At 44.8% G+C, this 22,587-nt stretch overlaps 1 protein-coding gene across 1 annotated transcript in view; it reads left to right on the top strand.

Annotated features, from left to right (window-relative positions):
• The window catches only part of N4BP1 (NEDD4 binding protein 1), a 64,847-nt gene extending 44,439 nt beyond the window's left edge, over positions 1-20,408 (top strand). The window contains exons 7-9 of the mRNA XM_082270046.1: positions 7,015-7,122; positions 8,888-8,995; positions 20,051-20,408. Coding sequence (XP_082126172.1) covers positions 7,015-7,122; positions 8,888-8,995; positions 20,051-20,372 — 538 coding nt within the window. The 3' untranslated portion in view covers positions 20,373-20,408. The remainder of the gene's footprint in view (positions 1-7,014; positions 7,123-8,887; positions 8,996-20,050) is intronic.
• The last annotated feature ends 2,179 nt before the right edge of the window (positions 20,409-22,587 follow it).

Raw genomic sequence — 22,587 nt, 5'->3', positions numbered from 1 at the left:
AACTGTCATCTCTGTCCCGCAGCGGCTCCTCCATTGACCTGCTGTTGTCTCACTGACAGTCCAATCCACTTTAATGGGGTGGCTGGTGATGCGGCAGTGACACAATAAGGTGAAGAGACGTGGCGGCAGCAGGTGAGTGGATGCCCACTAACAGGCGCTGCCATGATGGATCTGAAATGACAGGTACTCTTTAAGAGCCGGTTCACACTGGGGCGACTTGTCAGGCGACCTGGTCGCCTGACAAGTCGCCGTGGGTCGCCTGCCATAGATTAGCACAGGACCCGTTCTAATAGGAGCGACACAAGTCGCTCCAACTTAGAAAAAGGGTCCTGAGCTACTTTGGGGCGACCTGCATTGACTTCAATGATATCGCACCGCGACTTCACAGGTCGCCCGGCAAAGTCGGGTCGCGCCTATGTGAACCAGCTCTAAATGTAAGGACTCGTTCTTGCTGGTGGTTAGAATCTTTAGTATTTGTAAACAAATTGAAGGTTTCCTATTTAGAATAATAATTTGTCAGGTTAGTAAAACAAGCGATATCGGAATCAATTCAATCATACAGTTTGTAGTGTACATAGATTTGCAAAACAACGGGATAAAGGAATATTCCTGAACTGTTTTATCTCATGGTTACTGTGAAATTATGTGAATGTATCAATGCAGTGCATGTTATCCTAGCTTGGATTTATTGAATGAGTTTACCAAAAATGTAAATATTGGAGAATATACAGCCTCATGCTACATGACTAAGCTCCATTTCATGCTGAATAAACTAAATTAGGAATCTATTTTAAATAGAAAACTATCTTTAGAAAGATTTTTACGCTCAAAGCATTTTATTAAAATAAATTTGATAAAAATAAAAAAAAATCAGATGAAAAAAAAAATCTGATTCAAATAAAAACATTTTTTTTTTTTTTTTAAAATGATTTTTATTCACCCTGATGTTGAAATCAGTTTTCGTGCAATTGAGTTTTGTATTTGTTCAAGCCAATGTTGATTTCATGTCAGTTTTTTTTTTTCCCATGCATACACATTGCAGATTCCTGCGCGGAAAAAAATCCACACGTTGTTTGAACAGGGCACATAGAGAACCATTCTTTGAACCCTTGCAGAACATGTTCAGAAAAACCAGGGTTTGAACGTTTACAAAAAACAGTTACATTACCAGCACGTGCCGGGAATGTAACTGTCACAATTGCTTGCGCTCTCAACCAAACTGTCAAATCATCTAAAGGCTGGAGTCAGAACTGGTCACATGTGCAGCACCATGGCAACTGCAGCTCAGACTGAGGCCAAGATGGCAGCTTTCTTGGCTGAAAACGATAGGAGGTTTTAGTTCCGCTTTAAGTACCACTTGTACTTTGTCATTGAAACTTTTTTATATGGGGAGTGTAGGGCAAAATAAACAGATCTATTTTAGTGCCGCACTCCTGAGTACATGCCGATATTTGCCTTTTTTCCCCTGCTGCTCAGTTCTAGCTGCTGGAGGAAGGAAAAGTCTCATGTAGCCTCTAAGTCGCTGAAGTTGCCTCATGCATGGCTATACGCCATCTCCCTTCCCCCATGTAACGGTGTCGGGCCAATCACCAAGCACCTACGCTGCACATTACAGGAAAGGGAGCAAGTATCAGGATTCTTTATTGTACCTCCCAGCACACAGGGTATCTTCATCTCCATTACTATAGATCAGGGGGTCTTAAAACTTTCCAAACAAAGGGCCACTTTACTGTCCTTCAGACTTCAGGGTTGCTGGACTGTGGCCATCGGGAGTAAACAATCCCTCATCATTGGGAGCAATTGTGCCCCATCATTGGTGTCATTGGGAGGAATTGTGCCCTATCATTGGGAGGAATTGTGCCCCTATCATTGGGAGGAATTGTGCTCCTATCATTGGGAGGAATTGTGCTCCTATCATTGGGAGGAATTGTGCCCCTATCATTGGGAGGAATTGTGCCCCTATCATTGGGAGGAATTGTGCCCCTATCATTGGGAGGAATTGTGCCCCTATCATTGGGAGGAATTGTGCCCCGTCGTTGGTGAGGAATTGTGCCCCGTCATTGGTGAGGAATTGTGCCCCGTCATTGGTGAGGAATTGTGCCCCGTCATTGGTGAGGAATTGTGCCCCTTCATTGGGAGGAATTGTGCCCCTTCATTGGGAGGAATTGTGCCCCTTCATTGGTGAGGAATTGTGCCCCGTCATTGGGAAGGAATTGTGCCCCTTCATTGGTGAGGAATTGTGCCCCTTCATTGGTGAGGAATTGTGCCCCTTCATTGGTGAGGAATTGTGCCCCGTCATTGGTGAGGAATTGTGCCCCTTCATTGGTGAGGAATTGTGCCCCTTCATTGGTGAGGAATTGTGCCCCTTCATTGGTGAGGAATTGTGCCCCTTCATTGGTGAGGAATTGTGCCCCTTCATTGGTGAGGAATTGTGCCCCTATCATTGGGAGGAATTGTGCCCCTATCATTGGGAGGAATTGTGCCCCTATCATTGGTAAGGAATTGTGCCCCTATCATTGGTAAGGAATTGTGCCCCTTCATTGGTAAGGAATTGTGCCCCTTCATTGGTGAGGAATTGTGCCCCTTCATTGGTGAGGAATCGTGCCCCATCATTGGGAGGAATCGTGCCCCATCATTGGGAGGAATCGTGCCCCTTCATTGGTGAGGAATTGTGCCCCTTCATTGGTGAGGAATTGTGCCCCGTCATTGGTGAGGAATTGTGCCCCGTCATTGGTGAGGAATTGTGCCCCGTCATTGGTGAGGAATTGTGCCCCGTCATTGGTGAGGAATTGTGCCCCGTCATTGGTGAGGAATTGTGCCCCGTCATTGGTGAGGAATTGTGCCCCTATCATTGGTGAGGAATTGTGCCCCTATCATTGGGAGGAATTGTGCCCCTATCATTGGGAGGAATTGTGCCCCTATCATTGGTAAGGAATTGTGCCCCTTCATTGGTGAGGAATTGTGCCCCTATCATTGGGAGGAATTGTGCCCCTATCATTGGGAGGAATTGTGCCCCTATCATTGGGAGGAATTGTGCCCCTTCATTGGTGAGGAATTGTGCCCCGTCATTGGGGAGGAATTGTGCCCCGTCATTGGGGAGGAATTGTGCCCCTTCATTGGTGAGGAATTGTGCCCTGTCATTGGGAGAAGTTGTGCCCCAGCATTGGTGTTATTTGGCCCCATCCTAGGTGTCATTAGGAGGAATTGTGCCCTTCATTGGTGTCAGTGAATGAAAAAATGGCCAAAGGGACCGCAGTTTGGATACCGGTAGATTACGGCGCCATCTTTGAATGATTGGACACTGGCAAAAGAAACAGGCAGTCCCCTCCTAGGCATAACCTCTCCCTATTAGGCAAGGCTTGATTTTATTCATTTGTTTGCTATTGTCTTATTTTGCCAAGTGTCAGGCTTGGCATTTTTCACCCAAGTATTTGGTTGGCCACATCCTGGCTTTTCTACAGTTTGGAGTTGATTTGGGACTGGCCTAATGTGCATTTAAAGGTCAAATTTCAGCCTTGGTGGTCCTTTTTTCAGAGACCAATTGCTTCATACTGTTTTGGTGCGGGCCTTAGTGCAAGGCGTATTGTGCATGGTTCCACCAGTTAAATTTCTTGGAACCATTGTTGACTCTGTGGGACCTCAACTAGATACCTTCTGTACTACAGAATTCTCCATATGACCCCCATCCGGGATAATCCTTTTGACATAGGTTTTGTTCTGGTTGCCATTATTTTTTCTCGCAGGGTTTCAGAACTGGCTGCTGTTACCTGGAAGGAACTGTTCCTGGCGCTCCACCATGACTAGGTGGCTTTACGGCCTCCGCCGTCCTTTTTGCCTAAGGTGGTTTCTTCGCTCCCTTTAAATAAGGACATTGTGTTGCCTTCTTTCTGTCCTAAGCCTCAGACACAGGGGGACAAGGCCCTTCACACATTGGATTTGGCTCATGCGATCAGGAGTTGAGTAAGGTCGACTGCTGTAATTTGTCAGGCGGAATCCCACTTTAAGCTTTGTGAAGGCCCAAGGAAGAGACAGCTTCCAGGTCTACCATCTCTTGATGGATCTGCCAGCTTATTTCTCAGTTTTAAAATTTTTTGGTAACGGCTCATTCTACTGGGAGTGTTGGTGCCTCCTGGGCTATTCCTCATCAAGTTTAATTTGTGAAGGTTTACCAAGTGGATGTTGGAGCTGCTAGAGACGCTACCTTTTGCCCAGTGTGTTTTCCAGGCTGCTTTGTGAGGTTCTAACCTGTTCTGGTTTAGTTTGGGGCCTGTTGCCCTGTTGCTCTCTCCTCATAATTAGTACTTTGGAAAATCCCTATCATAATGGAGATGAAGATACCCGGTGTCTTCAGATGTACAATATAAAGAAAATGGGGTTTTAGGAGTACCCCTGAAATCCTTTCCTTGGAGTACATTATGGGGCACAGAGATCCTATCCTCTGCATTTATGGTTATTGCTTGCACCAAAAACTGAAGCCTTGCCTAATAGGGGCAGATTATGCTTACGATGGTGGGGTTGATTTACTAAAGGCAAAAAGATTGTGCACTTTGCTAAGTTTGCCATTTCTTCCAGAGCTTAGTAAATGAGGTAAAGTTTCACTTTACAAAGAATAGCCTATCATATGCAAGGAGAATTGAAAAACAGCATTGTTGCTTGCACATGATTGGAGGATGGAAGGCAGCAGAGCTTCCGCTCATTTACCAAACTTTGGAGCAACTGCTCTTACCACTGTGCAAAGTGCACAGTCTATTTGCCTTTAGTAGATCAACCCCCTTTGTGTCTTTTTTTCCTTTGTTTTCTTTTTTTACCTCCGTCATGACAGGGTTATGCTGCCACCCTCAGGTCCAATCACCTGAGGGTGGCAGCATAACCCTGTCATGACGGAGATAATGATACCGTTGTCTTGTGATGTACTCCAAGAAAAGGATTTTACAGATAAACCAAAAATCCCATTTTTCTTTTTTTCTTCACTTTAAGCAACTGAATGGAGCAGCAGGGATACCCCATGGTATGGCCATACTGCTGCTTTATGAATAAAGCCCATAGTTTTAGCAGAGAAGAGTCAAGTGTCATGTGACAACAGTCGCATAATCCCACCCACCCTCTCCTTTTCTTTATCTAGTTGCAACTAGCGGTCAGACATCATCTTAAATGTAAATCGTTAAATCATTGATTTGAAGCTGATGTCCATGTTTCTTGTCACTTTAAATATTTTGTTTGGGCCAAGCTTGCCCAAATGAAGGATTTGCTTCACTAAGTGCTGCAGTGTCTTTTAAAGAGGTTGTAAACCCAAAAAAAAAAATTTTTTTTTTTTCAACCTGATAGAGAAATACATAATAAGCTAGTATGCATCGCATACTAGCTCATTATGAAATACTTACCTTAGAACGAGCCCCCGCCGTGCCGACCGCTTACCTCTATGATGGGCGACATGTTTAGTCGCCCGTCTTCGGGATCGTGGCATCCGGCGATCTGATTGGCCGGAGCCGCGGTGACGTCACTCCCGCGCGCGGGAGCCGACGGTCACGGCACGGGGCTCTGAAGGAACGGCACCAGAGTGATGTCACTGCCTGCATGTAAGGTAAATATCTCCTAAACGGTACATGTTTAGGAGATATTTACAGTACCTATAGGTAAGCCTTATCATAAGCTTACCTATAGGTAAAAGTTGCAGAGGAGGGTTTACTTCCTCTTTAAGCGCTGTATCTACTGCATGTAACGCCATCTACATACAGTGCTGGGTTCCGGTTGTGAGGCTGAGACTTCCCGTCCCACTCCCGAAACAAAACCATCTGGCTGAGAGGTGCTCAGCCATTCATAGGCATCTTTGTATTCTGTGAATGAATACAAAGCTTTCTCTGATTGGCTGAGTCTGAGAGCATGTTGTCATCTGCCTGCCCTCCCAGTCAGAGGAAGCTCACAAAAAACAAAGTTGCCTATGATTGGCTGGGTGCCTCTCAGCCAGACTGTTTTGTTCCAGATGTGAGACGGAAAGTCTCTGCCTCACAGTCAGGACCCAGCACTATGTACTAGAGTTCGACCGATTATTGGCAAAGCCGCTATATCGAGGGCCGATCTGCACTTTCCCGGATATATCGGAATCGGCCTGGGGTTACTGATATTTCGGATATTTCGGTAAAGTGCATGTGCAAGTGCATGTGATGTCTGCAAGTAGAGGCATCACCCCGGTACCGGCGTCCATAGCCGACGGTCGGCTGTCTTGTAATGACAACCGATGCGGCTAAGAAGCCGCTCGGCTGTCATTACAAGGAGCGGTAGGGGATGTCCTCCTGCCGCCTTCCGCGGCTCGCCTGGATCTCCTGTCCCACCGGGAGACCCGGGCAACCACCCTGCACAGCCGCCCAAGAGAAGACCTGATCAAAGCCACATTCGGCTCTGATTGGGTCTCCCTGTAAAGCCCGGAAGTGATGTCATTACATCACTTCCTGGTACTCAGCGCCAAATTAAAAAAAATTACAGCATTCAAAACAGCCAAACTTGGCGTTTTGAATGCTTTTAAGTGCAGAGTAGGGGTTTGGGGTCTTTTAGACCCCCAGATCCCTCCACAAGAGTACCTATAAAAAAAAAAAAAAAAAAACATTTTTTATTTTAATGTACGAAAAAAACGGCCGGTACCGATATGCGATGACCAAAATATTGGTATCGGTAGTAAAAAAAAAAACAATATCGGTCGATCACTATTATGTACTCTTTGTAGCTGAAAGCTGAAGTTGCATGCAGTACATACAGCGCTTAGAGACACCGCAGCACTTAGTGAAGCAAACAGTTAGTTTGGACCAGCCTGATCAAAACAAACTATTTAAAGTGACATAAAACATGGAAATCCGCTTTAAAAAATGTAGCAAGGTGATTTGTCCATGGATGATTATTGTTCTGCCTGTAAAGAAATGGGAGCTAATAGATGGTCTTGTTTTTGTCCTTTTCATGAACATTTTAGATGGTAAAACAGATGAAATTCATTAACTGGGTATTTCTTTTGCCTTCTATCCTTAGATTTCTCTTGCATTTGGCAGAGAAAACGGGCGGAATCATTGTCACCAATGACAACCTGCGGGAGTTTGTAGGGGAATCGCCAGCATGGATGCAGATTATCAGAGAAAGGTCTGTGCAGTCATATTTTCCATTCGAAGCAGAACTCTGTAACTTTACTTTGGATAATCAGAACTCTAGGGAACTTATCAGTCCCCTTGTGATCTTAATAACTGAAAATAAAAGAAAATTGTGAAGTCAGAAAATAATAGTAAAAAAATAACAAATTTTGAAAGCCCCCTCCCCAACAAACGTTTGTAAAAAAAATACCTGAACATGTGACGCATATGTAAACAATTGCTTGACACTTATTGGGTATCACCACACATGCCAAAGTGAGAGAAATCATTCTAGGGCCATTATTTATGGTTAATGCTTCACTGTTGAGCTGTAAAGATTTTTAAAGTGATACTAAGGCTAAAAACATTCCTTGCATTAAAGGAGAAGTACAGCCAAAGCTTGTTTGGCATTACTTCTGTATATCACAGAAATGCAGTTCGCTCTGCACTCCTTTGACCTGTTTTGCAGCAGACAGCGGGTGGAAGTCCGCTCTCTGCTGATGTCACAGAGCTGGTCCAGGCTCGGGCAAGGTCGCGACCAAGGAGTTGATATCTGCCCACATGCCTGGACCGGTACCCAGCTCAGTCTCTCAGCAAGCTGCTGAGAGCCTGAGATGGCCACTTCTGCCCCCTCCACAGCCTGGTGCTCCGATGAGGGGGCAGAGCAGACAGCAGCTCTCTGCTCACAGAGCTGTGAGAAATGGTATTAGATCGCTCGGGTTTTCATTGGCAGAGCTGGCAGGGGACAGATGCGGCAGGGGACAGATGCGGCAGGGGACAGATGCAGCATTGGACAGATGCAGCATTGGACAGATGCAGCATTGGACAGATGCAGCATTGGACAGATGCAGCATTGGACAGATGCAGCATGGGACAGATGCAGCATGGGACAGATGCAGCATGGGACAGATGCAGCATGGGACAGATGCAGCATGGGACAGATGCAGCATGGGACAGATGCAGCATGGGACAGATGCAGCATGGGACAGATGCAGCATTCACCTAAGTAAGGATGTATAAGAAAAAAAAAAGTAAGCCCATACTTCACTTTTGATTTAAAAAAAAAAAAAAGTTTTTCTGTTTCTCTGCTCTAACGCCCCCCCCCCCCCCCCCCCACCCGTCCTTCCCTGAGAAGGGAAAATAGATCCAGCCCTGTGCATGGCTGGATCTGGCTCCCACTGTGGTCAATCAGTACCAGTGAGCCAATGAGGAGAGAAAGGGAGCGGGGCCGAGCCGCGGCTGTGTGTGAATGGACACGCAGAGCAGCAGCTCAGCAGTGAGCTTGCCTGGCTGCCCCCAAATCAAGCTGCTGGCTGTGGGGGCACTCTGCAGGAGGGAGGGGCCAGGAGCGCAGGCGGTGGACCTGAGAAGAGGAGGATCGGGGTTACTCTGTGCAAAACAACTACACAGAGCAGGTAACTAACATTTTTGTTCATTTAAAAAAAAAATGCCTTTATTATCACTTTAATTTCAGTGTATTTTTAATGAAAATGTGCATTTATGGTCTTAAAGGAGAAGTAGGGCCAGAGCTCTTTTGGGCCCTACTTCTCCTATGGATCGTAGGAGTGCACTTCGTTCTAATAATATAAAACCCCAAAAAATGATATGTTTTCGGAAAGCGTAAGGCCTGTAAGATAAAAAGATAACTGTAAATTTCTAGCTGCATAATCTTTTCTTAACTGCTAATCAAATCTATATTTTAACTTGTGTTAATGATAAAAAGTAATTGCTCCAGCAGCGGAAGAGTTAAATGACGTATTTAATATTTTTGCCTCCAGGATATTGCAATTCACGTTTGCCGGTGACATTTTCATGCTTCCTGATGATCCACTGGGAAGGTATGGGCCGAAGCTGAACGACTTTCTCACTGCATGGCCCGAGCACAGGTATCATTCGCATAATCCAGCATTGCTTCATTGTTTGCCTCACTGGAAACGTATTTTATATTCCTAAAAAATCCATTGACACGTTCCATTCTGGTCCTCCTGTTCGTTTTTCAGATTTGCATCTTGTTTGCATTCGCCCACCTTCGAGTCCGCCCAGGCCTGTGACATCTGTCCTGTTCTTCTGTGATTGAGTGGGGGGGGGGGGGGGTCTGTTCAAGGATCCACTGCTGAAAGCGGCAAAGCTTGCCCATATGACCCTAAAGAAGAACAGTGCCTTTGGTACAAGATGTGCTTTTAAGGCATGTTCCCACTCCTCCTTAGTGCAATCCACCTGTAGAAATACATCCATTCGTCTTGGACCCAGTGGTCTTCAGTGAGTGGTCCTGCCTGGAGCCATACAGCTGCGCTTGCCATTGTCTTTGCATCCTGTGGAGGGCTCCAGCGAGTAGGGCACTTCGAATGAATGAATGAGTGGTGCTGTGGAGACCTTGCACAGGATTAAGAGGGTCAGGCAGGGATGACTGTGGGCAGGGCTGCACATTGAAGATCACTGGATCCAGAATGAAGTATTTCTCCAGGCGGGTTGCACTCAGGTGGGTTGGTTTTAAAGGTCACTCTTTAAACCTGGAACGGTTTAGTAATCAAAACCAGATCCATGCTGGATTTTTAGATTTAAAGTTTAGGTTCACCTTTACGGAATCTGTAAGGTAAACTTACACTGGACCCGGTCCCGCTGTTTTGGGGTCCCGCGATCCTCCGCTGTCAGATACTGGGTCGCCGCCTCACCGGTCCGAGGTGAAATCCCCTCGGCTTAATCGCACTGACAGGACAGGCTAGATGAAGATGGATTCTAATTGGTCAGCGCCATCCATGCGACGTTGGTGACCAGTTAGAATGCCTCCTATCTGTACACGTTGAGAGGTACGGATAGGAGGCGTTCTAATTGGTCAGCAACATCGCATGGATGGTGCTGACCAATCAGAATCCATCTAGCCAGTCCGGTCAGCACTGGAGGAGAGGAAAGAAAGCCAGGAGGAAATCCCCGGACCGGTAAAGCAATGTCCCAGTGCCTGACAGCGGAGGGGGATCATGGGACTCGGGTACACCAGGACCGATGGGGAGGGGATCTAGTGTAAGTTCATCTTACAGATTTTTTTTTTTGTAAACGTGAACTTACCCTTTAACCACTTCAGCCCTGGAAGGTTTTCCCCCCTTAATGACTAGGCCATTTTTTTGCGATGCGGCACTGCGTTACTTACTAACTGACAATTGCACGGTTATGTGACTCTGTACCCAAATGTAATTTATGTCTTTTTTTTCCCCCCACATATAGAGCTTTCTTTTGGTGGTACTTGATCACCTCTGTGGTTTTTATTTTTTTGCGCTTTAACCACTTAAGCCCTGGAAGATTTTACCCCCTCCCTGACCAGGGCCTATTTTGCGATTTTGCACTGCGTGACTTTAACGGACAATTGCGCGGTCGTGCGACGATGTACCTAAACGAATTTGACGTCCTTTTTTTCCCACAAACAGAGCTTTCTTTTGGTGGTATTTGATCACCTGTGCGATTTTTTGGTCATGCGCTATAAACAAAAAAAGAGCATCAATTTTGCAAAAATAGCAATATTTTTCACATTTTTTTTAATGAAATTCCCCCCCAAAAAAAATGTAAAAATCTAAATTTCTTAACATTTTAGGCCAATTTGTTTTATGCTACATATTTTTGGTAAAAAAAATTGCAAAAAGTGTATTTTGATTGGTTTGCGCAAAAGTTATTGCGTTTACTAACGAAGGGAAAGATTTTTGTCATTTTTGTTGTTTTTTTTTTTTTTTTTTTAACACGTAATGGTGGTGATCTGCGTTTTTTTTTTTTTCTTTTTTTGCGGTACTGCGACATTGCAGCAGACAGATCGGACCCTTGACTGACATTTTTGACACTTTTGGGGTTACCAGTGACATTACTACAGTAATCAGTGCTATACATATGCACTGTTACTGTAAAATGACACTGGCAGTGAAGGGGTTAACTTTTTTGGAGAGGGAGGGGGTTAAGTGTGTCCCTAGGGGCGTGATTCTAACTGTGATTGGCTGTGGCTTGAGCTGTAGGAACAGTGATCAACGGTCCTACATAGTAGAACTGTATGATCACTATTCTTACACAGGCGAGAATGACAGGCGGCTTGTTTACATCAACCGCCTGCCTTTCTCCCGCTGTAGCGGACGATCGCGAGTGCCCGGCGGATATCGGGTCCTCCGGGCACACGCGCGGGGGGTCCATGACCGAGCGGGAGTGCGCATCTGGCGGCACGCGCTCTCGCTCTCCAGAGCCTCACAGTCTAGTGACGTACCGATACGTCACTTTGCCTGTGAGGGGCTGACCGCCGCAGTATATGTACTTGCGGCGGTCGGCAAGTGGTTAAGCAATAAAAGAGCAACAATTTTTAGAAAAAAACAATATTTTTTACTTTCTGCTATAAAACCCTTCCAATGAAAAAATGAACAAAATCGAATTTCTTCATCAATTTAGGTCAATATGTATTCTGCTACATATTTTTGGTTAAAAAAAAAAAATCCCAATAAGCGTTTATTATTATTATTAATAAGCATGTATTGATTGGTTTGTGCAAAAGTTATCGCGTCTACAAACTATGGGATATTTTTATGGAAATTGTATATTTTTTTTTTTCTAGTAATGGCGGCGATCAGCAACTTATAGCGGGACTGTGACATTGCAGAGGACAAATCGGACACCTAACTGACACTTTTGACACTTTTTTTTTTGTGGACCAGGGACACTAATACAGTGATCTGTGTTAAAAAAACATGTACTGTCACTGTACTAATGACGCTGGCAGGGAATCGGTTAAGATCAGGGGCGCTCAAAGGGTTAAAAGGGGGTGTTTGCTAACTATGGGGGGGGAGTGCTCTGACTGAGGGAAAAACAGAGATCGGTGTTCCTGCTTAGCAGGAACACAAGATCTCCATCTTCTCCCCTGTCAGAATACTGATCTGCCTTGTTTACATAGGCAGATCGCCATTTTGCCTGCCCCGGGAATGATCACGGGTGGCCAGCGAACATGAGGTCCGCCGGCCCCGCTGTTTGGCATCGCCTATGTCCAATCAGCATGCGATCCAGCCTCCGGCAGCGAGCACGCGCCTCCCCATTGGCTTTTGCATGAAATGACGTACAGGTACATGATTTCGCGAAATAGAGCCGACCTGCCGCAGTAAATAGGCGGTCAGCAACTAGTTAAAGATAAGCTCTGGCTGCTTTGTGGAGTACCTCCTTATTTTATTTTGGGTTTTATTTTTTTTTTTTTTTATTACCTCATTTTTTTTTTACGATTTCTTGTGGCACATAATGTAGAACAAAAAGGCAGAGGTCCTTTGGCAGGACACAAATACTGTGTATATAGCGTCTCTGCGCCGTACCGTGCATAATATAAACACAGGAAATTGCTCAGTCTGGGTATTACATAAAAGCACAGTGGACAGGAAGGTTACTTTTCAAAGGAACGCGGAGCTCAAAGCAGATTGCTAAATACACAGGTGGAATACATTCGGTGTAAAGCTTCAGAAGCTGCAGCTATTCAACTTGTTTTGACCCAAACAGCACTGCCAGACAGAATGGGCAGGTTGGTGACTTCACTTTTCTCTACTGCAGTTTTAGAGGAATTTAACCCGGCCTAACACCCCCAAATATCCCTAACACTTATCCCTGGGTCAAAGAAAAGAGCGAAAATATTACTGGAGTCTAGTGTTGCATAGTTTAAAATTAAAAGAAAATAAAAAAATTAAAAGACAAAGTCCATCCAGTTCAAACTGCAGAGAGGAAAAAAAACACACAAATCAAAAAAAAAAAAAAGAAAAACTCCATAATCCTCCGAAATCCTATACTCAGTTGATCTGAGGAAAAAAAAAAAAAAAAACATAATTTATATGACAAAGAAATTATTAGTCTATAATTTTAATGGTCGATTTCTTTTAACCACTTTAGCCCCAGCCCTATTTCGGACACTTTTTGTTCACAAGTTAAAACCAGTATTTTTTCCTAGAAAACTACTTAGAACCCCCAAACATTATATATATTTTTTTAGCAAAGACTCTGGAGAATAAAATGTCGGTCATTGCAAAATTTTTTGTCACGCGGTATTTGCGCAGCGGTCTTTAAAACGCCATTTTTTTGGAAAAAATTTGAAAAATCACATTTCACTGCATTTAAAAAATACTAAACAGTAAAGTTAGCCCATTTTTTTTGTATATTGTGAAAGATGATGTCACGCCGAGTAAATAGATACCAAACATGTTACGGTTTAAAATTGCGCCCCCCCGTGGGATGGCGACAAACTACGGTCAATAGAGATCTCAATCTGCGACGCTTTAAATTTATTTAACGGTTACCAGTTTAGAGTTAGAGTGTAGCTCTTTTTTTTTAATTATTGCCCACGCTCTGGCGATCGCGGCGATACCTCACATGTGTGGTTTGAACAGCGATTTCATTTGCGGCTCGACTTGCGTATACGTTTTTTTTTTGTGCGCGAGCTAACGGTGACGGGGACGGCTAAATTTTTTTTTTTTTTTTTTTCCTATTTATTTTTTCTTTTTTTTTAAACTTTATTACAGGTTTTTAAAAAAAAAAAAAATCTGATCACTTTTATTGCTGTCACAAGCAATGTAAACATCCCTGGTGACAGCAATATGTCGTGACAGGTACACTTTATGGAGGGATCGAGGGTCTAAAAGACCCCAGACCCCTCCACTACACTTCCCTGTATGCAAAACGCCGAAAACGGCATTTTTGCATACAGCCGTTTTTCAAATCTGCCGCCTTTTGCAGCACAGTAACCCGGACGTGACGTCATGGACGCCGCCTCCGGGTTACGTCATCGGAGACCCGATCAATGCCGTTTCCGGCATTCATCGGGACTCCATCCAGCCGGCGGACGTGCCGGCTGGGTGCTCGGGGCTCCCGGTGGGACGGTAGCCCCGAGCAAAGCCGCGGAAGGCGGCGGGAGGGGGGGGACGTCCCCTCCCGCCCCCCCGGGTAACGATCGAGCGGCTCCCGAGCCGCATCGATCGTTACCGACGGAAAGCCGACCGTCGGCTTCAAACAACGGTACCGGGATGATGCCTCTAGCTAGAGGCATCATCCCGGTATAACCACTCAAAGTCAGCCGACGTAGAGGTTACGTGACTGGTAGTAAAGTGGTTAACAGTGAGAGACCGAATAACAACAAAAATATCCAGAAAAATGCAAATTTTAAAAAGTTTTATAAATTAATTTGCATTTTAATGAGTGAAATAAGTATTTGATCCCCTGTTAATCAGCAAGATTTTTGGCTCCCAGGTGTCTTCTATACAGGTAACGAGCTGAGGTTAGGAGCACTCTCTTAAAGGGAGTTCTCCCAATCTGAGCTTGCTACTTGTATAAGTGTCGGTTCACACTGATCCGACCCGACTTCGGGCGACTAATTCCGTCGTCCATGCACCGCGACTTCGGTGCCGCTTGCAACGACTTCACATAATGGAAGTCAATGCAAGTCGCTCCGACTTTGCAAAAAAAAGGTGCAGGAACCTTTTTCTAAGTCGGAGCGACTTGAGTCGCTCCTATTAGAACGGTTCCGTTGCACAGCATGGTCCGCTACTTGTCGGAACAGTGTGAACCGGCAGTAAAAGACACCTGTCCACAGAAGCAATTAATCGGATTCCAATCTCTCCACCATGGCCAAGACCAAAGAGCTGTCCAAGGATGTCAGGGACAAGATTGTAGACCTACACAAGGCTGGAATGGGCTACAAGATCATTGCCAAGCAGCTTGGTGAGAGGGTGACAACAGTTGGTGCGATTATTCGCAAATGGAAAAAAAAAATAAAAAATAACTGTCCGTCTCTCTCTCGGTCTGGGGCTCCATCCAAGATCTCACCTTGTGGAATTTCAATGATCATGAGAATGGTGAGGAATCAGCCCAGGACTACACGGGAGAATCCTGTTAATGATCTCAAGGCAGCTGGGACCATCGTCACCAAGAAAACAATTGGTAACACACTACGCCGTGAAGGAATGAAATCCTGCTCAAGAAAGCTCATGTACAGGCCCCTCTGAAGTTTGCTAATGAACACCTGAATGTTTTTGAGAACTGGGTGAAAGTGTTGTGGTCAGATGAGACCAAAATCGAGCTCTTTGGCATCAACTCAACTCACCATGTTTGGAGGAGGAGGAATGCTGCCTATGACCCCAAGAACATCATCCCCACTGTCTAACATGGAGGTGGAAATATTATGCTTTGGGGTGTTTTTCTGCTAAGGGGACAGGACAACCTCACTGCATCAAAGGGACGATGGACGGGGCCATGTATCATCAAATCTTGGGTGAGAACCTCCTTCCCTCAGCCAGGGCATTGAAAATGGATCATGGATTGGTATTCCAGCATGACAATTGCCCAAAACACAGGGCCAAGGCAACAAAGGTGTGGCTCAAGAAGCACATTAAGGTCCTGGATTGCCCTAGCCAGTCTCCAGACCTTACTCTCATATAAAATATGTGGAGGGAGCTGAAGATTCGAGTTACCAAACGTCAGCCTCGAAGCCTTAATGACTTGGATAGGATCTGCAAAGAGGAGTGGGACAAAATCTCTCCTGAGATGTGTATAAACCTGGTGGCCAACTACAAGAAATGTCTGACCTCTGTGATTGCCAACAAGGGTTTTGCCAAGTACGAAGTCATGTTTTTCAAATTAACTAATTAAAATGCAAATCAATTTAAAACTTTGTTGGGCAATCTGACTCTGGGGGGAACTGACTACCAGTGACACTAATACAGTGCAGTGAACAGGGATAATACTATGCACTGTCACTGTACTAATGATACTGGCTGGGAAGGAGTTAACATCAGGGGTGATCAGGGGTTCAAATTGTGCCTATGTGTAATGTGTTAAAGTGTGCTGCTTTAACTAATAGATCTCTAAGTTTCTCATCCCTGCAAAGCAAGAAAGAGAGAAATATTTCTCTCTGTACAGAGCTCTGCATTGAATGTCAACACAGAGCTCTGGGCTGTGATTGGACACAGGCAATCAGCAGGTCCTGGCTGTGAATCATTGGCTGGGACTTGCTGACAGGTTCCCACTGTGTACAATCATAGCAGATGCTGGCGGAGGGGATGACTTGCATGCGCACTCCTGAAACCTGGAAGCAGGCAACGACGAGCGGGCTGCCCGTCCACAGTACATAGCGGACCAGCTTGTATAACAGCGTGAACTGCAAGCTTTGAGAAGACATTTGCAGAGCTTTCAGCAAGCTTTGTTGATAGTTTTTAAAGTACAATTTAGCTCCTGTTTGTAAAGTTTGAACACAGATCCTAATAGGAATTCTGATTGCCACTTTAAACAAGCTACTAGCTGGCTTCATAACTTTTTAAAGCTTGTTGAAAGCCTGCTAGCAGCTTGCTTAAAGTGGCAATCAACACTCCAATTAGGATCTGTGTTCAACATTTACAAACTGAAGCTGAATAATACTTTAAAAGCCTCAACAAAGCTTGCTAAAAGCTTAGCGAAAGCTTGCTGTTTAGTGTTCCCCCTGCTCCTGTACAAGCTGAAGCCCTGTGTGAAAGAGGCCTAACTGGATTAATTGCTTATTGTGTCTGCCTGTATATCCACCTTCATGGAATAACATGGGCAGATTATAGAACTGATGCTTGAATTGTAGAGGTTTCCGGTTGCACTGTATTTGTTTACGTTATTTGCTTGCGCTACTATGATTATTGGTATATTAGTGATGATTCTTCACTCTTGTATACACTTTTTTTTATTAAAGCGGTTGTAAACCTCAGAAAAAAAAAAAAAACCTGAAAGACAAAGGCATAATGAGCCAGTATGCATCGTATACTAGCTCATTATTATATACTTGCCTTAGAACGAAGCCCCCGCAGTGTCGCCCGCTCACCGATAACACAACAGACATGTTCGGCGGTCCTTCTGGGTTCGCATCCTCCTGCCATCTGATTGGCCGGAGGCGCGATTACATCACTCCCACTAATGCGCACGGGAGCCGCCGTTCATGGCACAGAGCTCTGAAGGAACGGCACAAGTCGCCATTCCTTCAGAGCGCATGCGCCGATGACGTCATTGGCTGCATGCAATGTAAATATCTCATAAACGGTGCAGGTTTAGGAGATATTTATAGTACCTATAGGTAAGCCTTAATATAGGCTTACCTATAGGCAAAAGTCAGGGGGGGGGTTACAACCTCTTTAAACTGCAATCCACGTTGTAACGAGACCCTTGCTCGCTCGCTTCCGCTCTCTCGACACTCCTCTGCTACTAGTGAGTCAGCTTGCAGATCGCAACGTCTGATGGTTCGCTCAACCAAGGCTCCGGGATCCGAACTACAGCTATGTGCCGTTCGGAATCCATTAGATCAAACACCAGGCAGGCTTGTATGTAAGTTCAAACAGGAAGACATTTATTGGAAGTACACAAAACACTTTTATACAGAATTTGGAACATCCCGCCCCCAACAACCGCTTTCCTATTGGTCAATTGTAAAGTACATGTTTCCTCCTTCAGGTCCTCCTTAGCCATGCAAACGAGGACTTGAAAATGAGTCAGCAGGGATTGGTCCGATAGCTTGATTAGAAGAACTGTTATGTGTAATGACAGAACCCCCAGGGGGCAAACAATGTACACAATAGCCAGACACAGAACAATGGAGCCGTCTGGAGCCTTAAGACAGGGCAGAAGACCCCCCACTGTGTAACAGATTTCAAGGAGGAACACTTCCGTATTCCAAGGTTCATGACACACGTTAAATCCACATTAAAAATGTTTTTCACCTTAAAAATTATAGAAGCTTGTTATGTTTATTTCTTTTTTATAAATTTCTTTTTATTGATTTTAAACAAGAAAATGACACAACAAAACATAGTCGCCACGCAGGGCGAACACAAAAACACGAGAACAGCCGGCAACAAGCCAGTGAAACCCCACCCCTCCCCTGCCCACTCCCACCCACCAACCCAGGCTCTACCCATCAGCCCCTGTACAATGGACGGATGAGCCTCCAAGGAGGCTAAAACACCTCAGTAGATTCCCAGCACACTTACAGCTTCACAATAGTGCCACTAGGATGTAGAATTCGTTTGGCAGCATACTCCAGCACCCACCTATGAATACAGCAATAAAATACAATACCCGTCACCATGCAACAGTCAGTCGAGGAAATCATACAGCAGCATAGGATACCCATGTCCGTTCAGCAGGAGGTCGAGGCCTGCAGGCCAGCCATAGCTTCCAAACCTTATCAAACTTGTTCGGACAACCCCTGCTTAAATATGTAGCCTTATAGACCGGAGTCACCTTGTTCGCCGGACCCTTCCAAAAAAGGACGGTTGGAGAAATCGGTCTTTTCCAGTGTAGGAGCAGGGCCTTACGAGCATAAAAGAGCAGAAAACTCCATAATGTCCGGAGGGCCCTGGCTGGGACCAAATTGTCATTGTTATCTTTATTTCTGCCAGCGGTAAAAAGAGTGCATATTTCCAACATGTTTTGTCCACTCAGGCTTCTTCAGGGGAAGTAACCCCAACTTAAGTGGTGATTACTTCCCCTGAAGAAGCCTAAGTGGGTGAAACATGTTTGGAATGTGCACTTTCTGTACCGCTGGCAGAAATGAAGATAAAAAGCTTCTGTAATTTTTAAAGATGAATTAATATACAAAGTATATTCCTCGCGCCAAGGTATGTGTATTATTAAGTTGTGATGATAAAATAGGACTCTAGTTTATAAAATCTATATAAATATGTATAAATATATGGTATAGTTGTGATAAATTAGCAGCTGCTATATGTAAAGGATAGTTTGAGTGCAAATGATCTCTTATGGGGATCAAATATAGCGCTTGCTTAAAAGACTTCTGATACCACGATGTATATTTTTATGAGCTTCACATGACCCTAAAAAATTGTCTCATATACTGTGTGTCAGCACAAGATGTGCAAAAAAATGGTGTGAATAAATAGGATATAAATAAATATATTTAAAATTATAATTTATGTGGCATAAATAAATTCAAATTTCTTATATTCAAGTGATTATGTAAACAATGTGGCGAGAAAAACTGTATAAATATAAGATAATAAAATTATAGTAGATAAAACAGAATATCCGAAATGTGAAAAAAACTTCTATATTACAATCCTCCAAATAAACTTGTAATAGATGTAAAAAAAAAGTTCATTCAGTGTAAAGTGACTAGTGTGCTTCAAATAAATCCACAAAATAAGGTGACTCCTGTGCTCCACGATATGGAAGGGATAAATGTCCTTAATGGCAGGTATATCTTCAATTAGGCAAAATCCTCTTCTATATATATGAGTGAATTAAATCACTTACCAGAACGGGTGGGTTCTGTATGCCGTACGGCACCAGAACCATTTAGGCTTGTATAGCCCTCTGGGCTTTAATGGCTGTTTCTCCTCCGAATATCCCTCCGGGATCCTGGGGTGCCTCCTCTGCCTTTAGAGTGTTCACTCCCGACCGTGTATGGAGGAAAGAAAAAGGGGCTCCAAATGGTGTAATACCGTTTAAACTGAGTCTTTATTTCTTACCAAAAGGTTTAGGGTATTTAAAATATATAAATGTCAGCGTCCCTGGTGGGCTAGCGGTGCGGGCTGCTCGGTTCTCCTTGCGGAGTAGCGTTCGGAACAGCCTACTTCCGGCTTGCGCTCCACCTGCCGTGACGCTGTGCGGTCCAAAGCTTACGCGTTTCGTCACTTCCGGTGACGTCCTCAGAGCTTCAATTTTTAAAGATGAATAAAAATTTTAATGTTGGGTTTTAATAAAATGTCAACTTTTTTTTATTTTTTTTTCTGGATTGCCGTTTTTTATTTCAAGTACCTTTTTTTAAAAGTCCCATTAACTTTCCTGTGCATTTGATCATTAGGGGCTGTGGTGCTAATTACCTGTTCTCATTCACCCATATTGTCAAAGGTTAAATAACTATTTTAAATGACGGCTAATCTTTTTTTTTTTTTTTTTTTTTCCCCTTCTCTCTATTACCTTTCCAGGAACACATCTGTGCCCGTTCCCCCGGACAGCGGAGTGTTTTTTTCCAGCCAGGAATTCCCTCCCGCCAGAGAAGAAGTCAAACACGATCGTGGGCCTGAAAACGTATTTCCTCCGAGGCAGATCAATCCAGCAGTAGTGAACCCACCTGGCCCCAAGCCTCATTTACCGGCCCAGAGGGGCTATCACGAGACTTTATCTCTAAAGGCGCAACTGTCAAAAATATTTCCTGAGAAGGAGCAAATCGAGAAAATCAACCAGGTTTTGTCCTCTCACCCTTATATGCGGGATCTCAACGCACTGTCCGCCATGATCCTCGATTAACGGCTTCAGTTCTGTATTTTTTTTACCAGTTTTGTGTACAACTTGGAAACCGCCACATTGCAGGCTGAACTAAACCTTCTTTTTCTTTGTAACTTTAAGGTTGGTTTTTGATTTGCAGCTTACATTAAGGTGTTATCTGTCTAGGTCAGGGGCCTTGAAATGATGGCCCACCAGTTCAGGAACTACAATTCCCATCATGCCTAATCATGTCTGTCAATGTCAGAGTTTTACAATGCCTCATGGGATGTGTCGTTCCACAACAGCTGGAGGGCTGTAGTTTGAGGATCCCTGGTATGGGTTATGGGTGCTCAACCTGTGGCCCTCCCGCTGTTGCGTAGCTACAACTCCCATCAGGCCTCTGCCTTTGGGAGTCATGCTTGATGAACTGACAGCCTTGCAATGCCCTATGGGACTTGTAGTTCCGTAACAGCTGGAGGGCCACCGGTTGAGCACCCATGGTCTAGGTCAGGGGTCTCCAAACTATGGGTCTCCAGTTGTTCAGGAACTACGTTTCCCATCATGCCTGAAGTTCTACAATGTCTCATGGGATGTGTAGTGCCGCAACACCTGGAGAGGGCGGTAGTTTGGAGATCTCTGGTCTAGGTTAGTGATGGCGAACTTTGGCACCCCAGATGTTTTGGAACTACATTTTCCATGATGCTCATGCACCCTGCAGTGTAGTAGAGCCTCACGAGAAATTTAGTTCTAAAACATCTACGGGTGTCAAGGTTCACCATCAGTGGTCTAGGTGAATGCACCAGGGTAAGGCAGACCATGCATTATGCAGTTTCCTTGTCTTCTGCCACCCTGGGAAGGGGGGGGGTGCCTCATGGGACATGTAGTTCCACAACACCTGGAGGGCGGTAGTTTGGAGATCCCTGGTCTAGGTTAGTGATGGCGAATTTTGGCACCCCAGATGTTTTGGAACTACATTTCCCATGATGCTCATGCACCCTGCAGTGTAGTAGAGCCTCATGAGAAATTTAGTTCGAAAACATCTGGGGGTGTCAATGTTCACCATCACTGGTCTAGGTGAATGCGCCAGGGTAAGGCAGGCCATGCATTATGCAGTTTCCTTGTCTTCACCCCCCGGAAGGGATGCCTCATGGGATGTGTAGTTCTGCAACACCTGGAGGGCGGTAGTTTGGAGATCCCTGGTCTAGGTTAGTGATGGCGAATTTTGGCATCCCAGATGTTTTGAAACTACATTTCCCATGATGCTCATGCACTCTGCAGTGTAGTAGAGCATCATGGGAAATTTAGTTCTAAAACATCTGGGGGTGTCAAGGTTCACTATCACTGGTCTAGTGGAATGCACCAGGGTAGGGCAGGCCATGCATTATGCATTTTCCCTGCCTTCACCCCCCCTTCCCCACGGGGGGAGGAGGGGGTGCCTCATGGGACGTGTAGTTCCGCAACACCTGGAGAGGGTGGTAGTTTGGAGATCCCTGGTCTAGGTTAGTGATGGCGAATTTTGGCACCCCAGATGTTTTGGAACCAGCATCATGGGAAATTTAGCTCTAAAACATCTGGGGGTGTCAAGGTTCACCATCACTGGTCTAGGTGAATGCACCAGGGTAAGGCAGGCCCCATGCATTGTGCAGTTTCCTTGCCTTTACCCCCCCCCCCCACCCCCACCCCAGGGTAAAGGAAAGAAAATTGCTTGATTTCCCCCATCAACACAGTAAGGTTTGATGCTGGAATCCCTCCTGCAGCACTATTGTGTTCTGCCGTAACCTGGCTGAATACAATGGTCGCTGCTGGCAGCTATAGCCGCCGGCAGTGATTGGGTGAAAAATAATAAAACTGACAGGCTGCTTGTACTGAAGTCAATTGATGGATCGACTTCAGTACAACCAGCCTGCCCATAGACAAAATGAAATTCAGCCAGTTCCTACAGAACAAGCTGGATTTGATTAGTCTATGGCTGGCATAAGGCAAGCCAGTGATGTCATCCGTCAGTAAATGGGATTTACTTACCCGTCTTTGTTCCACGCCTGTGCTAATTTTTAAAGGGAGAGTTTGCCTAAAGCTTAAACTTAAGTGCGTAGATTTGTGCATGAAATCATTCACTTGGCTATTTATTTTGTGTCCATCATGGAAAGCTCGGGGATCTCCCTGCTAATCAGAAAGGACAATTATGTATAAATAGGAGGTAGAAGTAATTGGATAGTCCTCACCAATATCACTGCGTCAGTATGTGTGCTTTTTATCA

Source organism: Pelophylax lessonae (assembly GCF_965119305.1).
Source record: "Pelophylax lessonae genome assembly, chromosome: 10".
NCBI lineage: Eukaryota > Metazoa > Chordata > Amphibia > Anura > Ranidae > Pelophylax > Pelophylax lessonae.
This window is presented reverse-complemented; position numbering and strand designations above follow the sequence as displayed.